The sequence below is a fragment of the Brachycentrus maculatus genome, unplaced genomic scaffold (assembly GCF_059751285.1).
Source record: "Brachycentrus maculatus isolate JH-2025_06_01 unplaced genomic scaffold, ASM5975128v1 h1tg000039l, whole genome shotgun sequence".
Lineage (NCBI taxonomy): Eukaryota > Metazoa > Arthropoda > Insecta > Trichoptera > Brachycentridae > Brachycentrus > Brachycentrus maculatus.
The window spans coordinates 76,692-103,499 of record NW_028280793.1 but is presented as its reverse complement, the minus strand read 5'-3'; the positions used below and the strand labels follow the sequence as shown (position 1 = coordinate 103,499).

The following is a 26,808-nucleotide window of genomic DNA, read 5'->3' as shown; positions in this document are numbered from 1 at the left end:
AGGTGGCATTCTAAGGACATGTCCCAACCATGTCCATCTTCTCCTCTTCAGGACTTAAGTACATACCTGCTAACATTGTAAAAAAAGTGATTGTTTATGGTTTATGAATCTCGTGATTTCTTTAGTTTTCCACGTTGTCTATGGCCGTATCTGTCAAAAAGTTCTAGTCCTTTCTAGAGTGTTTCTGTTTTGGTCGGTCTTTTCTGTTTTTGAAATCGGCAAATATCTATTCAATCCATTTGTTTTTTGTCAGTATATAACTTAAATAATAATTAAAAATGGTTGCTCCGAAGATGAGTGACATGAAAAAGCCGTCGGGTGTTTATAAGGATAAAAGTAAACCGACCGAAATTAGGTTAAGTAACATAAATGCAGCTAAAGGTATTATTAATTAAAATACGGTTTATTCACTCAAGTTTGCTTATGGAAGATGTATTTTACTTTATTAGTTGGATTTTTAACATTTAATTTTGTATTTTAAATGAGTAGTTTAAGCTTATTTCATACATGAATCTTCATATGTTCACACCCCCAATGTCGGGGAATGATAATTGCTCATTATAAATATATTGAAACAAGCATTCTATCGCGTCGAGCTTTCTAAAAAGTATCTCAGAAGGCTCTAGAATTCACAATATATATGCGAGACTTCAATATTTCCCTTTATAATGAGTAGTTTCAAAAGGGATTCAAGTGTTATTTTTCATTAAACATTGGTAGGTTCTTCCGCCATTGGGTGGAACGAATAGTCATAAAAATATAATTGCGAATTTGTGGCGCAGCTTAGAAACCACGGTAAAAATGCGTTTGTTTTCAATACGTGACAGAGCAGACACTAACCTGGAGCAAATTTGTGGCCCCACAAATTCCCTCGTCATAAACAATTTTCAGTTGTAGGGATATTTGACCCATCCAATGGCAGTAGAACATGTTACTTTGACAAATGTTGCACAAAGCATTCACAAAATTATATAATTGTTGACTTTATGTATATCCAATACAATCGAATCAATTTAAATATGTATTAGCTATTCAAATAAGCTATAAGAAGTAAACAACAAAAAAGTTTCATCCATATTAAAAAAAAAAAAAAAACTATTTAGTTAATGGCTTATTTTTATGTAAATTTGAAGAGAAATCAGTAAAATATTTTAAAGTTATATTTCAGTTTAAATATGAAGTGTTTAGAATCTGACCTTTATTTTAGCCGTATCTGATGCTATTCGGACTAGCTTGGGACCTCGAGGCATGGACAAAATGGTAAGAACTTGTTATCATTATTTTATTATTCAGTTATATAGGTGCAATGTGCTTGCAATAGAACAAACTTACTCCTTTTACTTAAGAGACGGGAGTAATGTTAATACACCTCCCCGTGTCCGGTTTAGTATTTACAATTTAAAAATTGAAACATTTCACATGCAAATCTGAATCAAAACAGACCCTAAGCTCTGTATTTACAGGGCTTTTTGGGTGTTTGCCCAGATATCCCTATTTTCTCTGTGGAAACATCAAAGATATATCTTGATTACATTTAAAGATTCTAGTGTATGATAAAAATATCTTGTAGATATTTATTATTTTAGATATTGTTTATTATTAATATTATTTTAGATCCAAGCTGGAAATGGAGAAGTGACAATAACAAATGATGGCGCTACTATTCTCAAACAGATGAATGTTCTTCATCCAGCAGCAAAAATGGTACTTACCTCCAATTTATAAATATACATAATAGTAACATTGTTAGTTTAACATTGTCCTTATAATAGTACCAAATTATTTAGTAAATTTAAAAATGTGTTTTATTATTCACAATGTTATCATAAAAAAATATTTGTATTTTGTGAGAACTCCATCATTACCTTTTTTTATTTGTTTAAGTGAAATCGGATAAACGTTACTCCGTGTTTTATAAACTTCCCTTTTCAGCTTGTAGAATTATCTCGCGCACAAGATATCGAAGCCGGAGATGGAACTACGTCAGTCGTCGTTATTGCCGGAGCTCTGTTGAATGAAGTTGAAAAGCTGTTAGCCAAAGGCATCCACCCGTCCGTTATTTCTGACGGTTTCCAGAGAGCTGTAGAACAAGCTGTGAAGGTAATATTGAACCATAAATATCTTTTTGTTTCACACTACCGAAATAAAAGTGTTAATAGTAGGATTTTTCCTTCAGATTCTGGAAGAGATCTCGAAGCCTGTGGAAATGAACGACGAAGATTCACTTATCCAAGCTGCTGCCACTTCCCTCTGTTCCAAGGTTGTATCGCAGCATGTCAGTCTGCTCGCTCCCATTGCAGTCAAAGCTGTTCTCGCAGGTTTGTAATTCAGTTACAATATTTCCTTGTTGGCAGTATTCCTCGTGTACAAGTTTCGAGAGGTATATAACGCATTCTTTTCAGTGGTGGACCAGACGGCCGGTTTGAAAGGCGGGCTTTCCTGCGACCTCCGCGATGTCCGAGTAATCGAACGTCTCGGGGGTACCTTGGAAGACTCGGAACTGGTCCGAGGTTTGGTTCTCTCCCAGAGGACCGCCAATGTGTCCGGCCCCCGTAAAGTGGAGCGTCCCCTGATTGGACTGATTCAGTTCTGTATCTCGCCACCAAAAACAGATGTAAGAGCTAAATGATTATTTCTTCAATTGTATTTATATTTTGTGAAATAGCTATTAAAGTATTGTATTTATCTTAGATGGATCACAATGTGGTTGTATCAGACTATGCGGCTATGGATCGCGTACTGAAGGAAGAAAGGGAATACATTTTGAATATTGTCAAAAAAATCAAGGCCAGTAAATGTACCGTTTTGCTTGTACAGAAATCTATTCTCAGGTAAAGTTGAATGTCATTTAGAATGCTAACATCCATAATAAAAAAAAATAAAGTTGCCATTAACCGAAATTAACCATTCTCGTTTTAGGGATGCTCTTTCTGATTTGGCAGTTCACTTTTTGGACAAGATAAAGGTTATGGTTGTGAAAGATGTGGAGCGGGAAGATATTGAGTTCATCTGCAAGACTCTGGGCTGCCGGCCGATCGCTTCTCTGGATCACTTTGTACCGGAGAATCTGGTCAAAGCGGAGTTGGCGGAGGAAATCAGTGAACCGTGTGGAAAGTTCGTTAAGGTGCCAACTATTTACATTATTATAATTGTAACTTTTAAAGTGGTGTTAGTTTAGGTATAATATCTCCAAACAAATAAGCTCCGAAATGATCAGTTTGGTTGTGCTGTTTACTTAAAATAACTTTTTTTAACTGTTTTGGGATTTATTTATATATTGAAATGTGAATTTACATATCTATTATAACAGTGATATATCTATTGTAACAAGTCAGTTTTAATTTGATCAGTAAGCAAGTAGATATTTATTTGTATTTATATATGTACATAGTTTTTCTCCCCACCTCTACTCAATGCTACACAAGGCATCATGTTTGATTGAAACATTTTAGTTTTAATCACTTGTATATAAAGGGCTATTAATTTGATAAAATTATGATATTTGATGACGCATCACCTCGCCATTTAAAAAACCTTTAATTCGAGCTTGATAGAAAAAGCCTTGATAAAAATCAGGGAAACATTAAAAATTCTGAATATCAGAAAAATTTGGTTTTCTTTCTATACTGGTTGATTTCGCAACCCAGTCAAAGACCAATTTCCGTTAGTAGTAATCTTCGATAGTATTATAATTTAATGAGTATATATTGTGAAAATTGCAGATAACCGGTATCGCTAATCCTGGCCGCACCATCTCGGTGATAGTGCGCGGGTCGAACCGGCTGATGCTGGCGGAGGCTGCGCGCAGTCTGCACGACGCCCTGTGCTGCGTGCGCTGCCTTGTGCGCCGGCCCGCGCTGCTGCCGGGCGGCGGGGCGGGCGAGGCGCACGTGGCGCTCGAGCTCATGGCGCGCGCGCAGAGAGCCCTCGGCGCCGACCACTACTGCCTGCGCGCATACGCCGACGCGCTCACCGTTATACCCTCCACCCTCGCTGAGAATGCCGGTAAGAGAAACATGAGATATGTAAGCGTATTTTAAGAGGTTAAAAATGTGGCAGTATTTTGATTTTTTTCTTCATTCTTTAAATGTTTTAACAATTTTAGTTGACACATTTTTGATGAATGTTTTTTACATCTGCGGACCGCTGACAGCAGAATTTGATAATTGTGTACATATAGTTTAAACCTTAATAATGAAATTGCTACGTAATATTCATATAAAAATATTATTTTTTGACATCTCATCAAAGATGAAGAAGAATATGGAAGTCTGGGCATTTACGGGAAATATATGCCCTGTAAATGCCCAGACTATTCCATATTCTTCTTTATCTTTGATGAGATGTCAAAAAATAATATGAAAATAACTCCTGTAATTGGAGATAATCCAGATTTTATGAACAAGTATTTGGACACACTCAAAATGTTCATAAAAAACATTAACTTTAAACTTAAGACTTTGAAATGAGGCCGACGCAGAAGGTAAAATACCCTTCCAGTCCTTAAGCATCAATCGACCGAAGGGTGGAAATACCTTCATCCTAAATGTGTAAAGAATTGTTCTGTATGAAACCTAGACAATTAGTTAAATGTTTGTGTGTGGATTAGTATAAGTGTCGGTGTGATATGTGTCGCAGGTCTGAGCCCGATCAACATAGTGACCGAGTTGCACGCCGCTCACGTGGCGGGGCAGAAGAACGCGGGCATCTCGGTGCGCAGGGGCTGCATCGTGGACATGGTGGAGGAGAAGGTGCTGCAGCCGCTGCTGGTCAGCATCAGCGCCCTCACGCTCGCCACCGAGACCGTCCGCTCCATACTCAAGATTGACGACATTGTCAATACTTTCACATAATCACTCCGAGCACCACTCCCACTTTGCGCATCGCACGCATTATGCTTACATAAAAAGTATTTTATTATTGCATTTAACCCATTGTTAAAGTTGTATTAAAACCAACATTCTTATTATTGAAATGATCTGAAATAATGTCACAAAATAATAAATAATAATTTCATTTTTAATTTTAAACAAATGATGCGCGGCACGTTTATGAATGCTGTATTTTTGTTAAAATTATGACTGTACGAAGTTTCCATTTTGGTACATTTTATAATTTATTTCTGTCGTTTTATTATAACGATGATAGTATTATCATTCTCGAAGCTTTATTATTAACCGAGCATTATATTTTAATAAAAATAACCAAACTACGTTGTGTTTCTTTTCCTTGACCTCCCCCCCATATCTGCACCAAATAGTGCATAAAATGGATTAATGGTTGTAAATTACAAGATGGTAATGTTTGTAATCAATTTCTCTCTGAACTGTTTGGTGAATCACACAATCAAAAGAAACATGAATACGTATTCATAAATTTATTTATTTTATTTTATTATGTACATTTCAATGCATAACATGTATGTAGTGGAAAACAATCTTCAGTTTGCATATGTATTTTTTTTCAAATATACATATACAAATAAATAAAAATAGGAAAGATTACATGTGTACATTTTGTTTATAATATAAATTTGAAGTAAGAAAGTACATCTCGCACGATTCGTAGTGACGAACACGAACAGACCTAATTAAAAATTAGAAAATAAATAAATTGAATAGACACAAAGTCTTTCTGTTCTTTAGGTGAGCCTAGCAGACTTTTTAAAAAGGAATAACCCGCAATGACTATTGAAGGCTGCATGTAGGATAGTATGGATAGGAAAAGTAAATGTGAAAAATACACCACCATCACCAGACCAATTGAAAATAAATCTTACTTAAATTTATTTTGCACTTGGCGGGAATTGAACCCGTCGAGTGTCTACCCAAATAAGTAAATGTTTAGTTCATAGAATAATTTTTATATTAAATTTGTGGACTTTTATTTAATTTATATCAAAATCCAACTTTTGCGGAGCGACAAACTGATATTTCTTCACGAATCAATAAACTATTAATTTTATTGAAATCACTACCATGGTCGTAAATGGTATAAATTCTTTTAAGTGAGTTTTACAAGTCTTATTTAAGTTTGCATAATTGCATTCTGCAGATCTTGGCCTCATACATAATGAGCAATGATACATAGCACATACAAGGCTAAATAGTATTAAGGTGGGTTTTTCCAGGACACTGGATGGTGTATTATCTCTGATAGGGATGTATTTGAGTGGCAGCCTTGATGTTAGTCTTGATAGTAGAGGGTGGTTTGGGCAGCGGCGGGGCGGGCAGCGGTGGTGGCGCGGCACGCGGGGGCCCCCCCCCTCCGCCTCCCTGGTGCGGACTGAGCGGCACGTTACCTCCCATCCCGCGCAGTCCCTTGCCCATCCCCACAGCTGTCACCAGGGCATGAGTGTCGGCCAGGCTATGAGTTTGCTGAATACCTGCAAACCATTTAACAATGAAATATAAAATATTAGAAAAAGGAAGAATTCAATCATAATTTAGCGATGCAGATAGGATTTCTACATGTCAGTCTTCCGAGACAGGATTTTTTTAAATGATTTTTACTTTTAAGACAAATAATGGAACAAAGATTTTAAGAATGTAAGCATAAAAACAAAAACTCATTGTCGGGATATTTTTTGTTTAATTTTAGCTTATTAACTAGAAAAAAAAAACTCATCAAAGGAGTAAGAACATGGGTAAGAAAATTATTTTACAAGACTATTGGCGACATTTTGAGATGTAAGATTATTGGAATAAATAAATAAATAATACTGACCAGATCTAAGGGATTCACCTTCCCAGTCTTCTCTGCCTTTGGACACAATTTCCCAAACATGCCCGACTATTTTGTTGAACTGGCTCACTTGTTTCTAGTGTAAAAGATATAACAATTAATTTTAATGTTTCAAATCTACACACCAAGACCAAGTCTGTATATAAATTAAATGAAAAACATTGACATATCAATATAACATAATTATTTTTATTGATATCTCAACATTAAGAAGTATTTGGAAACTTGAATATTTCAAGGGTTCATGACCAACTATTGGCTGGTGATCACTGTATAATATCTATATTGAGATACAGATAAAAATCTTGATTAAAAATTATGTGAAAGCGAAGAAAATCCAGTATTTGTGAAAAAAAACACCGAAATATTTAAACAATTTTAGCAGTTAAAATAGATGATTAGTGATTTCAATATTAAGAGGCGAAGATTTGTAAATTTGCAAAAGTTAGATCATCGCACCCTGATAGTAAAATTCAACATACCTGAGCTGTGTCGAAGTTGAGCGCGCTGGCCTTGTGGATGAGCTGCACCATGCGCTGCTCGGCCTGCGGCTCGGGCTTGGTGCGCAGGTAGTCGGGCACGAGGTCGTGCGCGAAGGCCGGCACGCGTCCCTCCGTGAGCCCCACCAGCGCCTCGTCGCGCTCGCAGCTGAGCAGCAGCGGCAGCACGGCCAGGCCGCGCATGGACGGAGACAGCTCCGTGCTCAGGATCTTGCTCAACCCGGTGAGCTGAAGATAGAATGGAATCATTATTGTTACCCGACAGATAAAATAAATATAAAGCAAATATTCTTACAATCTAGTCTTATTACATTTGATAGATGTCGAAAATCAGGTATGCCAAATACTTGAAAGTGGTCAGGTTAGGAGTCGTGATAATCGTCGGGTATGTATGAGGAAATGCATAAATGTGGAAGAGGCGAAGAATGTTTGCAAAGACAGAGTGGTGTGGCGTTCTATTCTTTCTGCCTACCCCTGCAGAGAAGCGGCATGGTTAGTTAGTGTTTTAGAATTCGAAAATATCTTTATCGTTGATAGAATTAGAATTTCACAATCTTATTCTTTTTTTCCATATGTTAACATACTCTGGATGGGTGCTGTTTACGCCTGCGGACCACTGGCAACGGGATTTGATATTTGTGTACATATAGTTAAGACCTTATCAAAGAGATTGGTACATAATATTCATATAAAAACATTAAATAATTCCGTTAACTTTGAAATGAGGCCGGAGCAGAAGGTAAAAATACCCTTCCCGTTCTCAAGTATCAAACGAGTACAAATACCTTTCCCTTTCTAAGTGTGTTAAAAATATATTGTTATTTTAAAAGGATCTGAATGGCATTGTAGATTAACGATTAGCGATCAGACAACTGAGTAAAAATATATATTTTTCCTAAGTCATAAAAAATTCAATTTCTGGCAATTTTCGGGATCGAAACAATAAAATATTCTTACATGTCCGGATAGCAGAGCGTAGTTATCCAACAGCGATGGCCAATTAATGGTTTCATATTCCGTCTCCAACTTATGTATCATAGAGGCAATAGAATTCTTCAATTCATTGACCCTTATGATAATAGCAGTTAAAGCGGCATCTAATTGTTTCTCTTCGCGTTGCATTGTTTACCTAAATAAAGTAAATATTGAGTGAAATTTGAAGGAAACATTACATTGACATTTAAAGAATCTATGGAAAAAACATACCAAATGTGGAAAACACTGGAGATAGTGGAATGTGATACAAGAAAGCTTTATTCAAACACCAAGCGATAAATAAAATACTCCGCTACATTTCTCCCTCGAAAACGGCACTTCCGATTTCGAAGTTGAATGACACAACAAAGTTAGAAGACAAAATTTACAACAAAAAATAAATACTCTGAACTGCACTCCAAACGCACACTTCGTGTAATTATCTACTTATTGTCTATGCTCATGATCGATCCATTGAATTTGTCTATGGTTTATACGTCAATTTTGTGCGCCGGCTGCGAGGTTTGATAATTTTGTAAGCGTTCTTGGGCGCTGTATGTTTTACATTTTACCCTCGGAAACAAATGTTCTGACTATAAGAAGCAATATTTTACAGCCATGGTGAGTTGTTTTAAAAAACATTTGGATACCGTAGTAAACGGTTCGGAAACAATTTTTGCTTCCTTATTTTTGTATACTTTACATTGTTCCTAAGATAAGCCTAATTGTTCATACAAACGGACCGTTAGTGCATCGCCTTACATTTGGTAATTTTTCAGTGTTGTTCCTTGTCATGAGTCCCGCATAACGGCTTTTTTTATTTTTTATAGGAGCCGAGCATAAGCCAGAATCCTGCAGCGGCCACCCTGGGTGCACCGATAATTCCTCCCGCCGTGATGGGGGCCATGCCTCCTGGCCTGCCCCCCGGAGTGCCTCCCATACCGCCCCTCCAGAATATACCCTCCACACTATCTCCCAATTTGGCTTCTATCCCGCCTCCCATGGGCTTCCAACCTATGATCCCGCCTTTTTCCATACCTCCTCCGGGGTTTGGTGCTTTTAAACCGGTGAGTACTAGTACTTGAATGATTCCAAAAAAAATATATCAGTTTTCTAAACAAAATATTGATTAGTAACTTACTCAACCATTATTGTATACATTCATTACCATACGTTGAATATAAGAAAAAGGGAGGATACTTTGTTAAATGAAATCATATTATTTTGTGATTATTTAGGAATTGAGCGGTGTTGTTCCGGACCTTAACCCCGTACCGGAGAAGGTATGTCCCTGGACTGAACACAAAGCCCCGGATGGGAGAACTTACTACTATAATTCCATTTCAAAGCAAAGTGCCTGGGAGAAACCTGATGAACTCAAAACACCATCTGAAGTTAGTATTTTTATCTTTAATTATTGTTTGAGATGTTTTGTAGTATTGCATGTCTAATTGTCTGCCTCCATAGTGTAATCAGCTACCGTTCTGGAGGTCCCGGGTTTGATTCCCAGGGGGGGGGGGGAGCCAAATAAATAAAAGTGATATTTTCAATCTTATATTTATTCAATATTACCCTGGACTGGTACCTGAAGCGGAGAGCTGATCACCTTTCTTTCATGTCTTAACGATCAAGATAAAACAGCATTTGTATGATGCAGTGCCCTATGCAACATTGGGGTGCTGATAAGGGTTTGAAGAAGAAGAGAAGAACATGTCTAAATAGCGGTTTGTTTGCAGCGTCTGTTGTCGCAGTGTGTATGGAAGGAGTACACCTCGGAAAGTGGGAAGGTGTATTTTCACAATACGACCACAAAAGAGTCAAGTTGGGTAATTCCTAAAGAATTAGAAGACATAAAGGCTCGGATTGCGGCAGAGGGAGCCAATCTGTGAGTAAACAAATATGATGATATTTAATAACCTTATTTTTTAATTGCTTTTTGTACTAAAAATTTCACACTGAGGATATTGAAAGTAATCAAAATAATTTCAAAATTAATAATTTTTAATCATTTCACTTAGAAATTTTATACCTAAATACAAAATTTAGCTTATTATAGGAAAATCATAATAATATAAAAGAGATTGTGTGGTATTTTTGTAAAGCCTAATTTATTTGTTTCAGTGATACGTCATTACTGACGATGGTTCAATGTTACTTTGTAATTTTGGAGGAACATTCTGATTCGTCAATAATTTTAACCAATTAGAGGTTGCTAATTTATATTCAAACAGTGCCTACCAATCATTTATCATTATTAAATACCAATTGTCTTCACCAATCACAAGGTTCTGATTTTGACCAATTAGATATTATTATTGCCGACCAATCAGAGATGAAGTTTTGCGACCATCCCACTGTGTATCTTTTAAATATTTTTTTGTAATATATCTTTTTTTTGACATCTATATCAACATCATCATCAACATGGATGAAGAAGAATATGGAAGTTTAGGTATTTACGGGGCTTATGATCTATCAAAGGCTGGTTAAGCAATCACTTTACACACATGAACATTCACCATTCTACCTATGATTGACGACCACACTACTCATATCTTTGGAACTCCTAGATATATCATCAATCTCATGACACAGTATGAGTCCACAACAGCCATCTATGGTGGATTGAAAAAGCTTTTATTTAGCATAGACCCTTCTATTTGGATTATGCAAGATGTGAACTCTGGAATGTTTTTACATACCATAAAACGACCGAAAACATGATTTAATTTTTTTTATGCATCTTATAATTTGGTCAGTTATTTTCATTCACAACATTTTGACTGTGTCCAAATACTTGTTTATAAATCTGTGTTTTCCTTTTTTGTTTTATAGATTAAATAATTGGATAATTTCATTGATTGATTCGGCAGTCACTTTGTGTTAAATCTATCCATTTTTAATTAATGTTTTACTTAGTTTTACATACGGTGTTTGAAAACGATGTAGAATGCATCGAAACACGTGTCACAGTAGATTATAAGAAATAGTGGTACTTACTAAGTAAAACATAAATTAAAAATAAATTATTGGATTTTATGCTGTCGGTTCTTGGAAAGTAAACATAAAATGATTGAATGTAATATTATGTTTTTATAGAATTGGCATTTAATTTGTTGGACTCCGTTTTGATTTATATACATATTAAATATTAAAATGAAACACTGATTTGTAGAGTCTACTAAATTATAATTTATCATTAAAAACATATGGAAATAAAATTAGTGACAATTGCACATGTTATACCCGATGAGATTAACTATTACATTAGTACCTAGAATTGTATAGCTAAATAAGGACCCTCAGTCCATTTAATCTTATTAGTAGTTTGAAAATGCCATAATAAGGCGAAAAAATTGTCACAAATTTTATTTTTATGTGTTTTTAACCTTTCCCTTACGGCACTGCACCGGTGATATGCATTTTATAAACCATATGAAAATGTTGTTTAAAAATGGGAAAAATGTGAATATTCCTAAATGTTGCTTTTATTGACCATAGTCAAAGTTGAAATGTTACAATTTTGTAATGTTAGCCCTGGTAAGTATCTGAAAATGAGAAAAAAATACATCGCAAGTAGCCACAACAGCTAGCGTAGTGACACGACCGCTGTGTGAGGATCTGCGCACTACTGGCGCAACTAAACACGCTAAGACATACGCGTATATACAAAGCACGCCACACACGCATGTACATCGAGAAACGTTTGTTTATTGGTGATTTTATCCCCGATTTTTTCGCAAATTATTTATTTCCGTCCCTGTAAATAAATAACTTTATATTATAATACTTTCATGTGATACATAATTATATTACGGAAGAATACAATAATTCTGAGCCCGTATCTATTATATTTTATCTTGGTATTCTCATTTTAAAAGTCGAGTTGTAGTAAATACATATCACCGAGAGGGGAAGGTTAACAATAAAATTCAATTTAGTGGATTTTAATATGTAATATTATGTATATTTTTGTAAATTGTGATTGGTCCTTTTCGCATCATCGGATTTGTTCTTGATGCTTTCAGAGCTCTGTCCAGGAGTATCATGCCAGTCGTGACGCCTCCGGTTGTCGCCGCAGTCACTAATGTGGGCAGCCAGTCCGCCTTGGACCATGCCATGGCCGCCACGCTCGCCGCCATCGACACACCCCCCCCCTTGCAGCTCATTCCACAACCTGGTAAGCCCTAACCATGTTTAACACACTAAAGAAGGGTGTTGGAAGAAGATGATACCTTCATTAAAAAATTATATTTTTCAGTGGAAGATGAGGTGATTGATATTCCTAGTTTGCCGGAAGTTCGTATACCCGAAACTGTCGAGCCTAAATTGATATTTAAAGATAAGAAAGAAGCCATGGAAGCTTTCAAAGAACTTCTCAAGGAAAAGGTAATTTATATTATTATTATATTTTATCACAAGTTTATTTATTAAGTATCATGGTGCAAATTGATTTTGAGTATCAAGATTTGTTATTATTTATGTATTTTTCATCATACATATATTTAAAAATTGCAATAATGTGCCCTCACTGAGTTTTCCCTTACGGAGGGCATATTTTACAGTACATACTTGTTTATAAAACTATATTTAAAAAATTTGTTTATGACATGCAATCATTTACGACATGGCCGAATGATGCAATCTATTTCAAATCTACCCACCTCCATTATCCATTTATAAATAGCTCTTTTAAACTTATTTTCGTTATTTAATGACTATGGATAATGGAAGTACGTTATACAACTTAATTGCATAATAATCAACTTTTGACCAAAAGAGGTATGTATTGATATCTCAAAATAGATGAAGATGTCAATCGAGATGAGATATGAGATATGGAAGTCTGTATATTAACAGGGCTTATAATCTGTCATTGGCAAGTTTAAGTGATCATTTTACAAACTGTACAATATTAATTTTTGCTAAGATCATTCAAATGCTTGATATATACAACCTCTAAGTTAATGTCGAGCTAATTCATAATTTGTGAAAAAAATTTGAACACATCAAAGTATTGCGATTTATAGTTATTATGTCTCTCATAGATCCACGATTACTGACAGGTATTTTGTTTATTCCAGAATGTAGCATCGAATGCATCCTGGGAGCAATGCGTGAAGTTAATCTCTAAAGATCCGAGGTATCCAACATTAAAAAGATTAAATGAAAAGAAGCAAGCCTTCAACGCGTACAAAGTTCAGAAAAGCAAAGAGGAGAGAGAGGAACAAAGGTAAAAACGTACTGACTAGAATACATATGCGATTGTATAATATTTTTTAGTACCAAATTATTTTTGTCCACCTCTGTAGTGTAATGGTCAGCGCGCTTGGCTACCGTATTGGACGTCTCGGGTTCGATTCCCAGGGAGGTCAAAATAAATATGGGTGATTTTCGCTTTCATATTCATTTAATATCACCCTGGACTGGTACAAGAAGTGCAGGGCTTATCACCTTGCCTTCATGCAATTAACGATCCAGATAACACTGCATTGCTACGATGTAGTGCCCTATGCACCATTGGGTGCGGATAAGGGTTATAGAAGAAAAAAAACATTTTTGGTACCTTCATCTGTAAATGGTATGTATGCTTTTTGTTTTAGGTTGAGGACGAAGAAAAATCGAGAGACTTTGGAACAGTTTCTTCTTAGCTCTGAGAAAATGACATCTCTAACCAAGTACTATAAATGTGATGAAATATTTTCGAATCTAGAGGTGACAATCATCATTCCACTTTACACATTTGTTTGCTTTCAGTAGTTTTCGAATTTATATTTCTAAAGGTCTAAATTCACATGCGTATTATGAGTACATAAGCGAGTTATTATTGTTCAATTGCTACGTAGTAACATGTGTGTATGCTATGTGTACTTTGCTAGAAATAAGTATGCTCACATCAAGCATGCTCGAAAATCGACAGTCATCAGATTTTTGAGCATCCCACTTGCAGCGCGGGTGGGAGGGGCATACTCTGAACGTATCTAAGAAGGTTTGCTTATGAGCATGCTAGTATTGATGTTTGTAAACGAGCATGCTTATTTCGAGCAAATGTATACTGCTAGAGAGCGTGCTGATCTTAAAAATGCTCGTATGCCCGCATAATTAGTAGCGTATTTATCTTTACCTTAATGTTACATTATTCGAATAGGTGTGGCGTTGTGTGCCGGACCCAGACCGCAGAGACATATACGAGGATTGCCTATTTACCATTGCGAAAAGGGAAAAAGAAGAAGCCAAAGTTTTAAAGAAAAGGAATATGAAAATGCTCGGCCAAGTTCTGGATAACATGAACGACATAGGTTACGGTTCCACGTGGAGCGAAGCGCAAGTCATGCTGCTGGAAAACGCCTCCTTCAAGAACGACGTGAACCTCCTGGGCATGGATAAGGAGGACGCCCTCATTGTGTTCGAGCAACACATTCGAAGCCTCGAGACCGAGTACTTGGCGGAAAAAGATCAAACCAAGAAAAGAAACAAAAGAGGCCAGCGGAAGAACCGGGATAATTTCTTGTCACTTCTAGACGGTCTACACGAAGAAGGAAAGTTGACTTCCATGTCACTCTGGGTCGAGCTCTACCCTATTATTTCCGCCGACCTGAGGTTCTCCGCAATGTTAGGTAAAATCATCTGCAAAATATATTTTTTCCCTCTTTTATTTAAAACAAAATCAATTCCTGGAATATCAAATAAAGCTTAGCGTGCGTCCAAGAGGTACTAGGCAAAAATATGTATTCGCAGTATTTGCACATACTGCAAACTATGCCATGTTCTCTCCCATTCCGCGGCTTCACATGTTAGCCAATGCTTTAGAAAGTATTGATTTATTTAATATATTGTTATCCACCTTTAAATCTGTACTTTCTCAGCATTTCTTCTCCATGTTATAATGGATAAATTTAAACATTGTGTTTCACTCTCTCTTGCTGCTCGCTGATAGTGTGTGAAGGAGACGTGTAATTACCAGTGCTTACTATTTGTTATTTTATTCTTATTTTATGTTATAAGACTTTTTGTTTCTCTATTAGTGTATTTTTACATTAGATACTGTATATGTATATGTATTATGTTAAAGGCTTTAGCCGTTCAATAAATAAATATGTGCAAAAAAATGAAAGGGATGGAAAGGTGGACTTCCTTCTAACATTTTTTTTATTTTTCTATGTTTATGTTTTGTTTTTGCAATTCATTGAGGTTAATAATTGCGGGAGTTAAAAAAGACACATGCAATCGTCAGCCATGTAAAACAACATACATTGTTGATCTGTTATAAGCCGAATTTGCATTGTGGCTACAAAGACATCCAGTGATATTTCATTGGAATAATATACCGACCATATTCAACTTCTGTTTTAGATTATTCATATTCAAACTCGATATTAATAAATTAGGGTGCATGCTTCAAATATCTTAAATTTTTATAGGTCAAAATGGTTCGACTCCTTTAGATTTGTTCAAGTTCTATGTGGAAGACTTGAAAGCGAGATTCCACGATGAAAAGAAGATTATCAAGGAAATCCTCCGAGAAAAATCTTTTGAAGTAACAATCGCAACATCCTTTGAGGATTTTGCTACTATTGTCTGTGAAGATAGTAAGTCTGCCTCGTTGGACGCTGGAAATGTTAAGTTAACATATAATTCATTATTAGAAAAGGTAATGTACCATTTTTGTAAAAGTTAGTATATATTACAATTTATTGACCATTTTTTTTTATATGCACAAATATTTGAGTTTCATGCTATTTTTTCATTATTGAAAATAGGTATTAAATTGTGATAGAGTGGATTCGAATCGAGAAGCTCTGATAATCCTGAATAGTCCGCGACATTTACCACGGGAAGACCACCTGACTTTAGTTTTGTTGATATCATTAAAATATTTCAGGCTGAATCTCGCGAACGTGACCGGTTGAAAGAAGAAAACAGAGCTAATAAAAAATTAGAAACGGCATTTAAATGGGCATTAAGAGAAACCAATATAGATCCATTACTCACTTGGGATCAGGCCAAAACGGTATTGAACTTTTCTAGCAAAGAATTTGAAGCGATCCCCAATGAAGAAGATCGAGTAAGAATTTATAAAGTAAGAAAAATTATTACAGGTGTGTTTGTTCGGCTTTGCATTCCTGATTTGTTCAAATCTTAACTGCATTTGTGCATTTCCAGGAATATCAACATGAAATGGAGGAGAGCTGTACTCACTACCACTCACGGTCCAAGAAGTCAAAAAAGAACAAAAAAAACAAGAAAAGATCCCGATCTCGTTCACCCCTGGTAAGTACTTTAAATTTGAAGAAGCAAATGGTTCCCAATTTGAATTCTAAACACGTCTAAATTTTACTTCAAGAGTGAGGAGTTTCGCATGATACCACATTTAATAAGTCGATTTAAAATATATATACTTAATAAGTATCTTCTCCGGAACTTCCGGCATTGTCGCCAAACTTTCTAATTACTACACTATGAAGGCGGACAGGTTTGAATTCCGAAGGGATCAAAATAAGTAGATATAAATGATTTCTATGTAATATTTATTTAATATCACACTGCACTGGTACCTAAAGTGCAGAGTTGATTTTCTTCGTATAATTAATGATTAAGATAAAACTGCTACAGTACGATGGGGTGCCTTCTGCACCCTCGGATGTGGATAAGGGTTAGATGAAGAATAATAAATACATATGTGTTGATTCGACAAGCATTTCTGATGTTTAATTAAACTTATTACGACGCTGATGCTGATTGTTCATTAACCGTTTGCAATTTGCTAGAATTCTGAGAGTGGTGGAGAGAAAGACAGAAGACGCACCACGTCGCCGGCGGGTTCGGTGAGCTCGTGGAGCTCCGAGAACGGGGAAATCCGCAAGTCCAAGAAGTCTAAAAAGTCCAAACATCGTAAGAGAACCCCCACACCGGTGAGAAACAAACATCTTTACGGCAATGGCTATTTATATTAACTATTATGTTACTTATTCACCCATAATGTTGTCTTACATATTCTCCTCCGTGGCTGCTCTTGTTAAGTACATTAATGCTTATTAATAAAGTTGTGGTTTTAAAATAAATGTGTTACTTTTATTAATCTTCAAATTTGTGAAAATATGTGCTTTTTACTATTTCATCTTTATTATAAAATTATGTATATAATTTATATTTATTACGAATTGAAACTTTTTTTACTAGAACGGCCAAGTTCTAGTGTTTTATTGCTATTCTTATTGGCTGTTCACATTACTGTGAAAAAACACATTTTGTGATTTGCATGTACGAAGCCAAATTTATTTGACCTGAAAAGTTTAACCTGCCTGTGATATATGTAGCTATCATCCGAGTCGAATACCTTAACCACTATTTTCGGGGATGTTGTTACTAACATGCTTGCTGAACAAATGGTATGAACACAGTATATGGGTCCTATAAAATTCACAAACAAAATTATGTCAAACATGTTCCTATATCCTTCGGCTGATCCAACGCAATTTTTTTATTTTAAAGTATCCCGGGATGGGAACAGCCCTATAGTATAGTTCGGTTATCCATTATTCTGAATTTTGTCAGTTCATAGTTTTGGCTATAGTTTCATTTGTTTTTTTTGTAGATTCCACCGATAGTAGCAATTTGTTTTTTTATTTCGATAGTTATTTCATCATAATTTTGTAATCAGAAAAAAGCTCTAGGCGTTAGCGTAATATATTTTTTTTAAATTATCTGTCGCTGAATCTCAGTGACGAGGTATATAAATCACTAGTATAAAACACTATATCTTATGGTCAGTGTCACCAGAGGCCGACTATGTAATATCGCATGGTCGGACACCCTTCACGCAATATCGTGTTTGTACATATGTTATAATATTTAAAGACATAATACACTTAACCCTTTGGAAGCGTGAATCGACTCAAGTCGCCTGAATTTTTTTCCTTTGGACGTGTAAATCGACTATAGTCTATGGCTTTTACAAGCCATAGACTAAAGTAAATAAATAAAAGGGGATAAAAGAAATTATATAAAATACTTTGTTTTTTATGGAAAATTTGCATTTTTCAAATCAATTTTTAATTTTTGCTTAATGCGTTCAAAGGGTTACTGTATCGACCCTCCTACGTATACTATTGTAAGCCACAAATGCAATTTAACAGAATTGTTGACATATTTCGTCAGGAGCGTTTGCATGCGAGAAACAATATATATTTTTTTAAATTAAGTTTTACTTAGTAAATATGTACCTCTCTCTCTTTTTAAAAAATGTGACACGAGTTTCGATGCATTCCGCATCATTTTCAAACACCTTATGTGAAGCCAAGTTTAAATTTTAGAGTTGTGTGAGGGGGTGGAAGCTGTTTCTTATTTTTATTTATTTATTTAAGAAATAGTGGTATTTTCTATGTAAAACTCAAATTAAAATTGGATTTATTTTACCACAAGGCGACTACCGAATCAATGAATGGAATATATTTTTTGTTGTGAAATATATCTTTTTTCTAGAATTTAATTTTAATACATAATGAAATACATGAAAAATAGTTTTAAATTATTGATTCGTAGTGTATAATAGTATATGCAGGAGGTGTTGATATCAATGTCAAGTACACTTATTTATATAGTAAAATGTGAATCAGTATATGTGTGCGGCCCTTTCGGCTTTACTTCAGTTGGCACTCAACTTGTCACAACTCCATCAATATTTTATATCAGTATTCAACAAACGACAGGACAAACATCACTATGATATGAGTTCATGATATCACAGGAAAAAAGAACTGCTCTGCGCCATGTCTTGAATCGGGGTCTTCGTATCTCTGGTAATAACATTTCTAATACAACGAAGAAGGCCATGTGTTTATATTAATTATATAATCAAACAAAATTGACATTATTCATAATGACGTTTCGTAAAATTATACTTTTTGTACCACAACAGCAATGAAAGCGGAATAGTAACAAATTATGCACATTAATATATTTTATATAAAAGATCATTTATATTTTAACAAATATATTACTGGGCACTGTATGAATATGGACACCATACAGGATTTTTTTATAAGTTAGGACAGTACTTTACCTACCTATATATTATCAACAACTTTGTTTGCAATAGTAGCTTAGAATCAAAGTAGGACTTATGCCATCAAAAATGATTTGGTTTATTACGACTGTACATTACTGATTTTCCTTCTTAATAACAAGAGGAATGTATCATAAATGGTCATTTAATACACAGTTTAAATGTTAAAGCTTCTAATTATTTAAAAAATGGACTCTTGACACTTATATTTGTATCAATAGCGCACATGCTATATAAGTTTGTACAGTATCCTGTCTTTCGATAGTTTAAAACCAGCTGAGACTTTTATATTTTTTTCAAAAATAAACACTCACATATCGCTCACTCCTTTCAAAAACGTCATAAATCAAAAATCGTCAATTTTCAGTTGTGCGTGTTATCGGAATGCCCAGAAAAATTACTATATCCCAGCAAAAAAGGCATATTTTTAACTTAATATTTGCCCGCTACAGGACAGAGAGTGTTGTTTTTGCATTTTGAAGAAAAGGTATTGTTTAATTATTTTTTTAAATAAACAAAATATTTTTCAAATGGAGCAAAAACCTTCAGGTTTTACTTAAAAAGATCTGTTGCACAGTAAAAAGTTCAGTAAGTGGCTTGATATTTATTTTTAATACATTGTATTATATTTTTTAAAATTAAAAACGTTCTCCTGAAAAATCAAGTTTTTTGATTTATGACGTTCTTGAAAGGAGTGAGCGATATGCGATTCGGCTGACCTCAAATCAATAAGTTTTAAAATGCGCAATATATATGACTGTTTGAAAAATGGAATACCAATTTTCACTGATTAAATAATTTAAATATTATTCTTATACAAATAACTCGCTGAAATAACTTATTTATTACCCATAAATATTTTACACTTATAATAATACGCTCGGTATAAGCATACTGCTAAAACTGACAAATCAAAAAATAACTCATATGAGTACTTAATTATTTTTGAATTATGATTTTTAGTACAGAAAAAGACATGCACCTGAAACATGAATGTTAGAGCAATATTGTAATTAAATTTAGGAAACAAATTCACTAACTCGCAAAGCATTCAACCATTTAATTGAACTTATGGATTGATGTGGTCATTTTTTGCAGTATGCTAAGATATATTCGAAATGAAAACAAAAACAAAAACAAAAAAATAATCCATTCTGTGAAGATAGCTTTTGTTCTACTTTGATACTTAACTACTTCTTATATACTTATGACAAGGCGATGTTTATTTTATTACGGTGGAAGTAAACACTTTTTTTATAAATAGAAAGCTGTAGTATACTAGAACACAGAAAAGAATAATATTCACTTCAATCTTACAAAAATGTTGAGAACATTATATTGTTCATCTGTTGTATTGTAGAACGTCACATTTGATAATCATAATAATATTAACCACAATTATGATTATCAAAATCAAAATCATATTTTATTTCTACAGAATTATGAAAACAGATTTTTTTGCTATAATAGGTGCTTTTAGGACGGAACTGATGTACTTTTTCGTTAGCGTTTTCCCTCTCTCTGTCTCGCATTAAATATTTTTCGCACAGGGTTAGCCCAATGGTGCGAAAAAAGATGCGTATCACGTACTAACCTAGTTTTGTATGACTAACTTTTTATCTGTTTGAAAAACACATTACATACATAAATATAATATTTAACAAGTAATTTAAATACTGCACTTTCATTAATAATGGTAAATAATCTTAAGAGAGCACCAATATGATGAAAATATAAGAAATAAATTAAAGTCAATATCCTTCATAAGTATTTGGTAGTGTGTTATTTCATTTTACAGACTTTATAAAAATTAATAAAACACAAACTTTGTTTTTAAGCACTATTATTTTGGTGCTATTTTTTCAACTGGTTTTGACAAATACCATGTCTTGTTCAGGGATAGATCAATATGATTGGAAAAATAGTAAATAAAAGTGGTTAAAAACAATGTTTGTGTTTTATTATTTTTTATAAAGTTGAACCACTTCATGCTTTTGAACGAGCAGTGTTTGTGGACGGCGCATGTGTCATATAGTGCCAACCTGAGCACTGCTCGACTTGTCTGCGTTACATAAGATAACCGAAACAACCTAACTGAGCTAGCCAGTTGGCACTTAGCGCTTTATGTTGGAAATCATTGGATAAATAACCAAATTTTATCCTTAAATTATTTATTAATTATTATTATTATTCATATTTAAGCTTGTTTTATATATTTTCTTATTATATCAGGTAAAGTTTTTTTATATATTGCTTCTTTTTTGTTTTTTTTTTTTAACTGGACAAGTTTTAAATTATGCAAACTCTTTAAATAAAAAATAAAATAACCTGATATTTTTAGTACTATTTTTGTGAAAAAAGTGCCACAAATTATTAGCAAAAAACATTAAAAATATTATTTAACAGAGATTTATTTTGCATAATATAACGTAATATTGTACTTGTTATATTGTTAGAACTTTTTTCTTTGATTTAAAAAATTATCTATCAGAATTATTATGTATGTAATAATATTTTGATTAGATTTATTTTTATTGTTGTCAGGTCTGAGCTTGATGACAAAATGCATTCTTCAAACAGAGTAACTTATTATTTCCCACAAAATGTGTGGTTGTGCCATTTTGTACTTTGTAATGTATAATGGATTTTTATCTTTTTATTATTGTAAAGATTTTCGCTAAATAAAGTCGATGGGAGTAATAAATAAATCGAATCACTCACTATGAAAACCCAAAGTTTGAAGACATTGGCTGTGGAAATGGTGTATACCACTCGAGGTGAAGTCCACATTGTTGCCTCTTGACAAATATTACAAGACTTGCAGGTGGTAACTATATAAAGTGGTGTGCCCTTTCAGCGATCTCCGAATGCTTCGCCCGTGCGTGGAATTACTCCCGAGGAAATGCGCTACAAGTCCAAAAAGTCAAAACGGCCCGCTCCCGAAACTCCGGAGAAAGAAGATATATCGTCTTCCTACAAACCTAAGAAGAAGAAAGATAAAAGAAAGAGTCCCGATAAAACGACAATAAGGTAGTTCTTCATTCTAATTTTATTATTGCTCATAACATTTTGAGTGCGTAAATTTTTTGTTTAAAATTGTTGGATTTGCTTAACTTTGGCGTTTTTACATGAAAATTTTTATTGTTAACATAGATGAAGAAATCTGACGTACCATAGAATGGGGCTACTTGAACTTTGATATGTTACTTGAGCCCAGTACAAAAAAATATTTAGATCTGTATTTGGTCTACAATAATGAATGTATCGACATGATTTGACATTGTTTCCCTGACAAGTGACACTTATAGTCACGATACGTTCATTATTGTAGACCAAATACAGATTTAAATATTTTTTTGTACTGGGGGTAAGTAATACATCAAAGTTCAAGTAGCCCCGTTCTACGGTAGGTATTTAGAAAACTGTTTTCTTTTTTTCCATCTAAATAGACTGTTTATTTAGCCATATACAAGTGTTTAATTTTTATATTTAAATCACAAACTTAATGCCAAATCAATAAATGTTTTTTTTTCATCTATGTTGAGATATCAACAAAAATCTTCATTATTTTTAACCATCTTTAAAATGTTGATTTTCGAATGGCTGCCTGTAAGTCTCTAGATATTTTTAAAAGCCTTTAATTCCCTTTTTACTCCCACCATTCTTTATTGCTACCAAATATTATTTTTTCTGCCATTCAAGAGTGTTCTAATAGCGAAAATTAGAAAAGACTACAGATATTTGTAAGATATTTTTACCCGTGTTGATATCGAGTGAGTGTTAAGATATATAAAATGGCCATAAGGCATCTGTGTCCCGTTTAATGGACAGTAGTTGCATTTTAAATGAAGGGGGTGGGGGTGAAACTGTTTAAAGCTGCTTTCTAACACTCTCCAAATTTGTATATGTTCAGAAGGAAAAGAACCTTGTACTATGTTTATTGTATATTGTATTATAATACCTTTAGTAACCATATTTTAACTCTCATTTACATTTATATAAAGTTATTTTAAGAGTCAAATAACTTTTAACCATAGATTAACAGCTAAATAGAATTTTTTTTGTGCAAATGCATTGTGCATTTTACTGAATAATATTTGTAACTTTTCAGATCTCCAACGGCAGGAGAACCGGGCGCATTAAGTGAAACAGAGCTAGAAACACAAAGAGCGGCTCTCCTCGCTCAGTTACACGAACAAGACGGCGACTGACAAAAATACATTGGACAAATTAATCTTCAATAAAATATACACATAGTTGTGACGAAAATATGAACAATAGATTTTATGAATTTACAGTATTTTTAAATTAATGCACTTTTAAGGCGTTTTATGAAATTTATTTAATTACAGAGTTATTATCTGTAATATAAACTTGTAATTAATTTTTATAAGGAGATAAAAAATGATGTGTTAGCAATTTGGAAAATCAATAAAAAATAATTCAATTTGTAAAATATTTCTTCTTTTTTGACTCCTATTTGCACCCAAAATGTTGCATTACCGCAGCGGATCGACATGTTATCAGTCTTGTGCTTTGAATCTGGGAGAGTATTAAAATATATTTGCAGTCCTGCGCTCCAGATCTGGAAGAGTATTGGAATATATTTGCAGCTCTGCGATCTGGGAGAGGATTAGGATATTTTAAAGGGATACCGATGAGTCAGTGAAGGAGGTCAGGGTGAGGAATATTATTGCTATATTGAAATGGAAATGGAGGAATGACTGTTAGGAAAAGAATTATAGCATTGGTACCTTACTTTTAGCAACCCAATGTAATCCTATTTCAACCAGTATAACCTTCGAAATTTTCAACTTCTAGGTGTCTGAAACTCGGAATGAAACTTGTGACATGTGTCTTGAAATGAGGTAAATTTAAAATTGAATTACGCGGTTGAGTTATTGCTTTTCCTTCCTTAATAAGCAGATCCCACTTTATTTTACAACCATAAAAGTGACAGAAAGAAGATTAAAAAAAATTGTGCTCGAGTCTCATGGCGCATCTAACCTCGTCTGAAAAATCGGCGTATAGTATATACTTAAGTTTACCCGCTACTGGTTTACACTAAGTGCTTTGCTAACACAATCGTTCCATCCCTCTCCCACATATCATGGATCAACACCAGTGCTAGGAAGAGACAGAATACCTGATTCCACATACTAAAAAGCCACACTCTTTTGTCCTGAAATACACTCTTCGCTTCCTTCACATCCATGCATCTAGTCATACATAACCTCCGATTATGCAGACTTTTGACACCACCAAATTTTAGGTTCTGATTGTGCCAAGTCTTTTTCGGCCGTCTTCGTTCTGTTCTCTCGCTCACATTCGCCACATATATTTTCTTGGTCATTCTCATTCGTTATCCATTCGCTCCACATGTCTATACCACCTCAAAGAACTCTAGTTAATCTTTTCAATTATCCCTTGTTCAGCCTTACATTCCTTTCTTATATCTTATACCTTATACTTGATCCCACACACATTTTCTGTATTCTAGATTTGGCTTCAATCTTGAGTTGAATTCATTACAAATATATAATGGGAAAGATATTCTTATTGTTTATTTGGATAAATAAGACTTAGTTATTTTTCTGGGTGTATAGATTCAATACAAATATTTTTTAAGCTTGACTCTCGTAGCTTTCCTTTTTGGTGGTTTTTCAGCAATATTTTGCTGCAAGCCTTGTAGATGAAAATGTATGTGTCATATTTATTGTTATTTTATGTCTGCTGTCTGGTACTATTGTCTTTTTCTTTTGATGAGAATACACAAGTATGCGTAACTACAATATATATATATATTGCTCACTCCTTTCAACAATGTCATATATCAAAAATCGCCGATTTTCAGTTGTGCATGTTTTCGGAATACCCAGAAAATGTATTATATCCCAGCAAAAGTGGCATATTTTTAACTTAATATTTACCCGCTACAGGGCAGAAGTGTTGTTTTTGCATTATGAAGAAAAGGTAGGTTGTTTAATTTTTTTTTAATAAACTAAATATTTTTCAAATGGAAAAAAAAACATTCAGGTTTTACATAAAAAGATTTGTTGCACAGTAAAAAGTTCAATAAGTGGCTTGATATATATTTTTAATACATTTTTAAACTTTAAAAACGGTCTCCTGAAAAATCAAGTTTTTTGATATATGACATTGTTGAAAGGAGTGAGCGACATGTGTGAATTTTCCATTCACGTTTTAACTAAAAAAAACGTACTGTTATATGTGTCATAGTCCGCCACCGTTGTGTAATGGTCAGCATGCTCGGCTACCGTTCTAGAGGTCCCGAGTTCGATTCCCAGGAGGGGGTCAAATAAATATATGTGATTTTTTCACTCTAATATTTATTCAATATTACCTTGGACTGGTACCTAAAGCGGAGGGGTGATCACCTTTCCTTCATGTGTTAACGATCAAGATAACTGCGCTTATATGATGCAGTGCCCTATGCACCATTGGGGTGCGGATAAGGGTTTGAAGAAAAGTATAACTATATTTCTTTATTAAAAAATTAAGAACCATTTAAAGAATTCAATCATACACCGCAAGGCCTATAATAATAATAAGAAGAATCATACACACACATTATTTTTAAGTGTTTTAAAAAAAAAAAAAAAATCTAAAATATTACTGCTTATTTATTGTCTTAATAATGCAATTCTGATAGTGCCTTGTGTGCTCATTGAAGTATTAAAAAAAAAGAGAATGTCTACCCAATAAAATTGTACCCTTTCAACATTGTTTGCTTATGTTTATGGTTAAAACAATTTTGCTAAGTAGGCATATTTCATTTAAATTATCTACATGTTGAAGAAGAAATATGCAATCTATTAGCAGGAATATTAATTTATTTGTGTGAAAAGGATCAACGGATTTCTAAAATAGAGTCGGGTTGTGGTTTATAAATATTTACCGATTAGTGTTAATTACAGATAATTTTTTAAACTGTTATGTCAATCTAATTAAATGTATAATACAAATGTAATAAATATTTGTAAAAGTGTATGCCATAATAATAAAATACAATTATGAATTTATTTAAATAAGTCTTGAGGGTGCCACCATCAGCTATTTACAAAAATATATATGTTTAAATTGATCAAGACTAAACAAAAGTTTATAAAACATAAAATTATTACTCTTTTTTTTCTGTTCTTAAATAAATTTGCCGAAGAGTATTACATACTATGTAGGTGGGTAGGACTCTGAAGATGTGTGACTCATATTTTATCGTATACTTAGTTTTTGTCTATGGTTCTAAGAATCTAGAAATGGCTGCCCGTCAATTTTTATATCATTCGATATTATAATGTTGCAAAAAGGATCTAAGCCGGCTTACAGACGTTACATTGCAAATTCAGCCAAAATTTTATTAGTTGTCGAAGCTGTGGGGTTTATTGCCTCCTATTGCGTTTGGAACCGATTTAACGAAAATAGAGGTTAGTTCTTTTCACAATGAAGTCACAAAACGTAAAAACGAATCTTGTTTTCCTGTAACATCTGATTTTTCATTTTTAG

At 34.0% G+C, this 26,808-nt stretch overlaps 3 protein-coding genes across 3 annotated transcripts; 2 read left to right on the top strand and 1 right to left on the bottom strand.

Moving 5' to 3' along the window:
* The first annotated feature begins 148 nt into the window (after positions 1-148).
* On the top strand, positions 149-5,212 carry CCT4 (chaperonin containing TCP1 subunit 4). Its single transcript, XM_088276739.1, has 10 exons — positions 149-381; positions 1,208-1,260; positions 1,615-1,704; positions 1,933-2,100; positions 2,177-2,318; positions 2,403-2,614; positions 2,692-2,831; positions 2,920-3,124; positions 3,723-4,005; positions 4,639-5,212. The coding sequence occupies exons 1-10, from the start codon at positions 279-281 to the stop codon at positions 4,851-4,853; spliced, it is 1,611 nt and encodes a 536-aa protein (XP_088132865.1). The 5' UTR covers positions 149-278; the 3' UTR covers positions 4,854-5,212.
* A 152-nt stretch (positions 5,213-5,364) lies between these two features.
* On the bottom strand, positions 5,365-8,599 carry MED8 (mediator complex subunit 8). Its single transcript, XM_088276745.1, has 5 exons — positions 8,451-8,599; positions 8,202-8,373; positions 7,227-7,472; positions 6,727-6,820; positions 5,365-6,385 (listed from the first exon to the last, which is right to left on the bottom strand). Exons 2-5 carry the CDS (start codon positions 8,364-8,366, stop codon positions 6,147-6,149), a joined length of 744 nt encoding a protein of 247 aa, XP_088132871.1. The 5' UTR covers positions 8,367-8,373; positions 8,451-8,599; the 3' UTR covers positions 5,365-6,146.
* Positions 8,600-8,711: 112 nt separating this feature from the next.
* On the top strand, positions 8,712-23,742 carry Prp40 (pre-mRNA processing factor 40). The gene is made up of 15 exons (XM_088276735.1): positions 8,712-8,840; positions 9,050-9,286; positions 9,458-9,613; positions 9,956-10,104; positions 12,248-12,399; positions 12,481-12,608; positions 13,304-13,452; positions 13,823-13,934; positions 14,368-14,836; positions 15,641-15,870; positions 16,102-16,299; positions 16,383-16,490; positions 16,988-17,131; positions 22,142-22,314; positions 23,396-23,742. The coding sequence occupies exons 1-15, from the start codon at positions 8,838-8,840 to the stop codon at positions 23,493-23,495; spliced, it is 2,508 nt and encodes an 835-aa protein (XP_088132861.1). The 5' UTR covers positions 8,712-8,837; the 3' UTR covers positions 23,496-23,742.
* Positions 23,743-26,808: the final 3,066 nt, after the last annotated feature.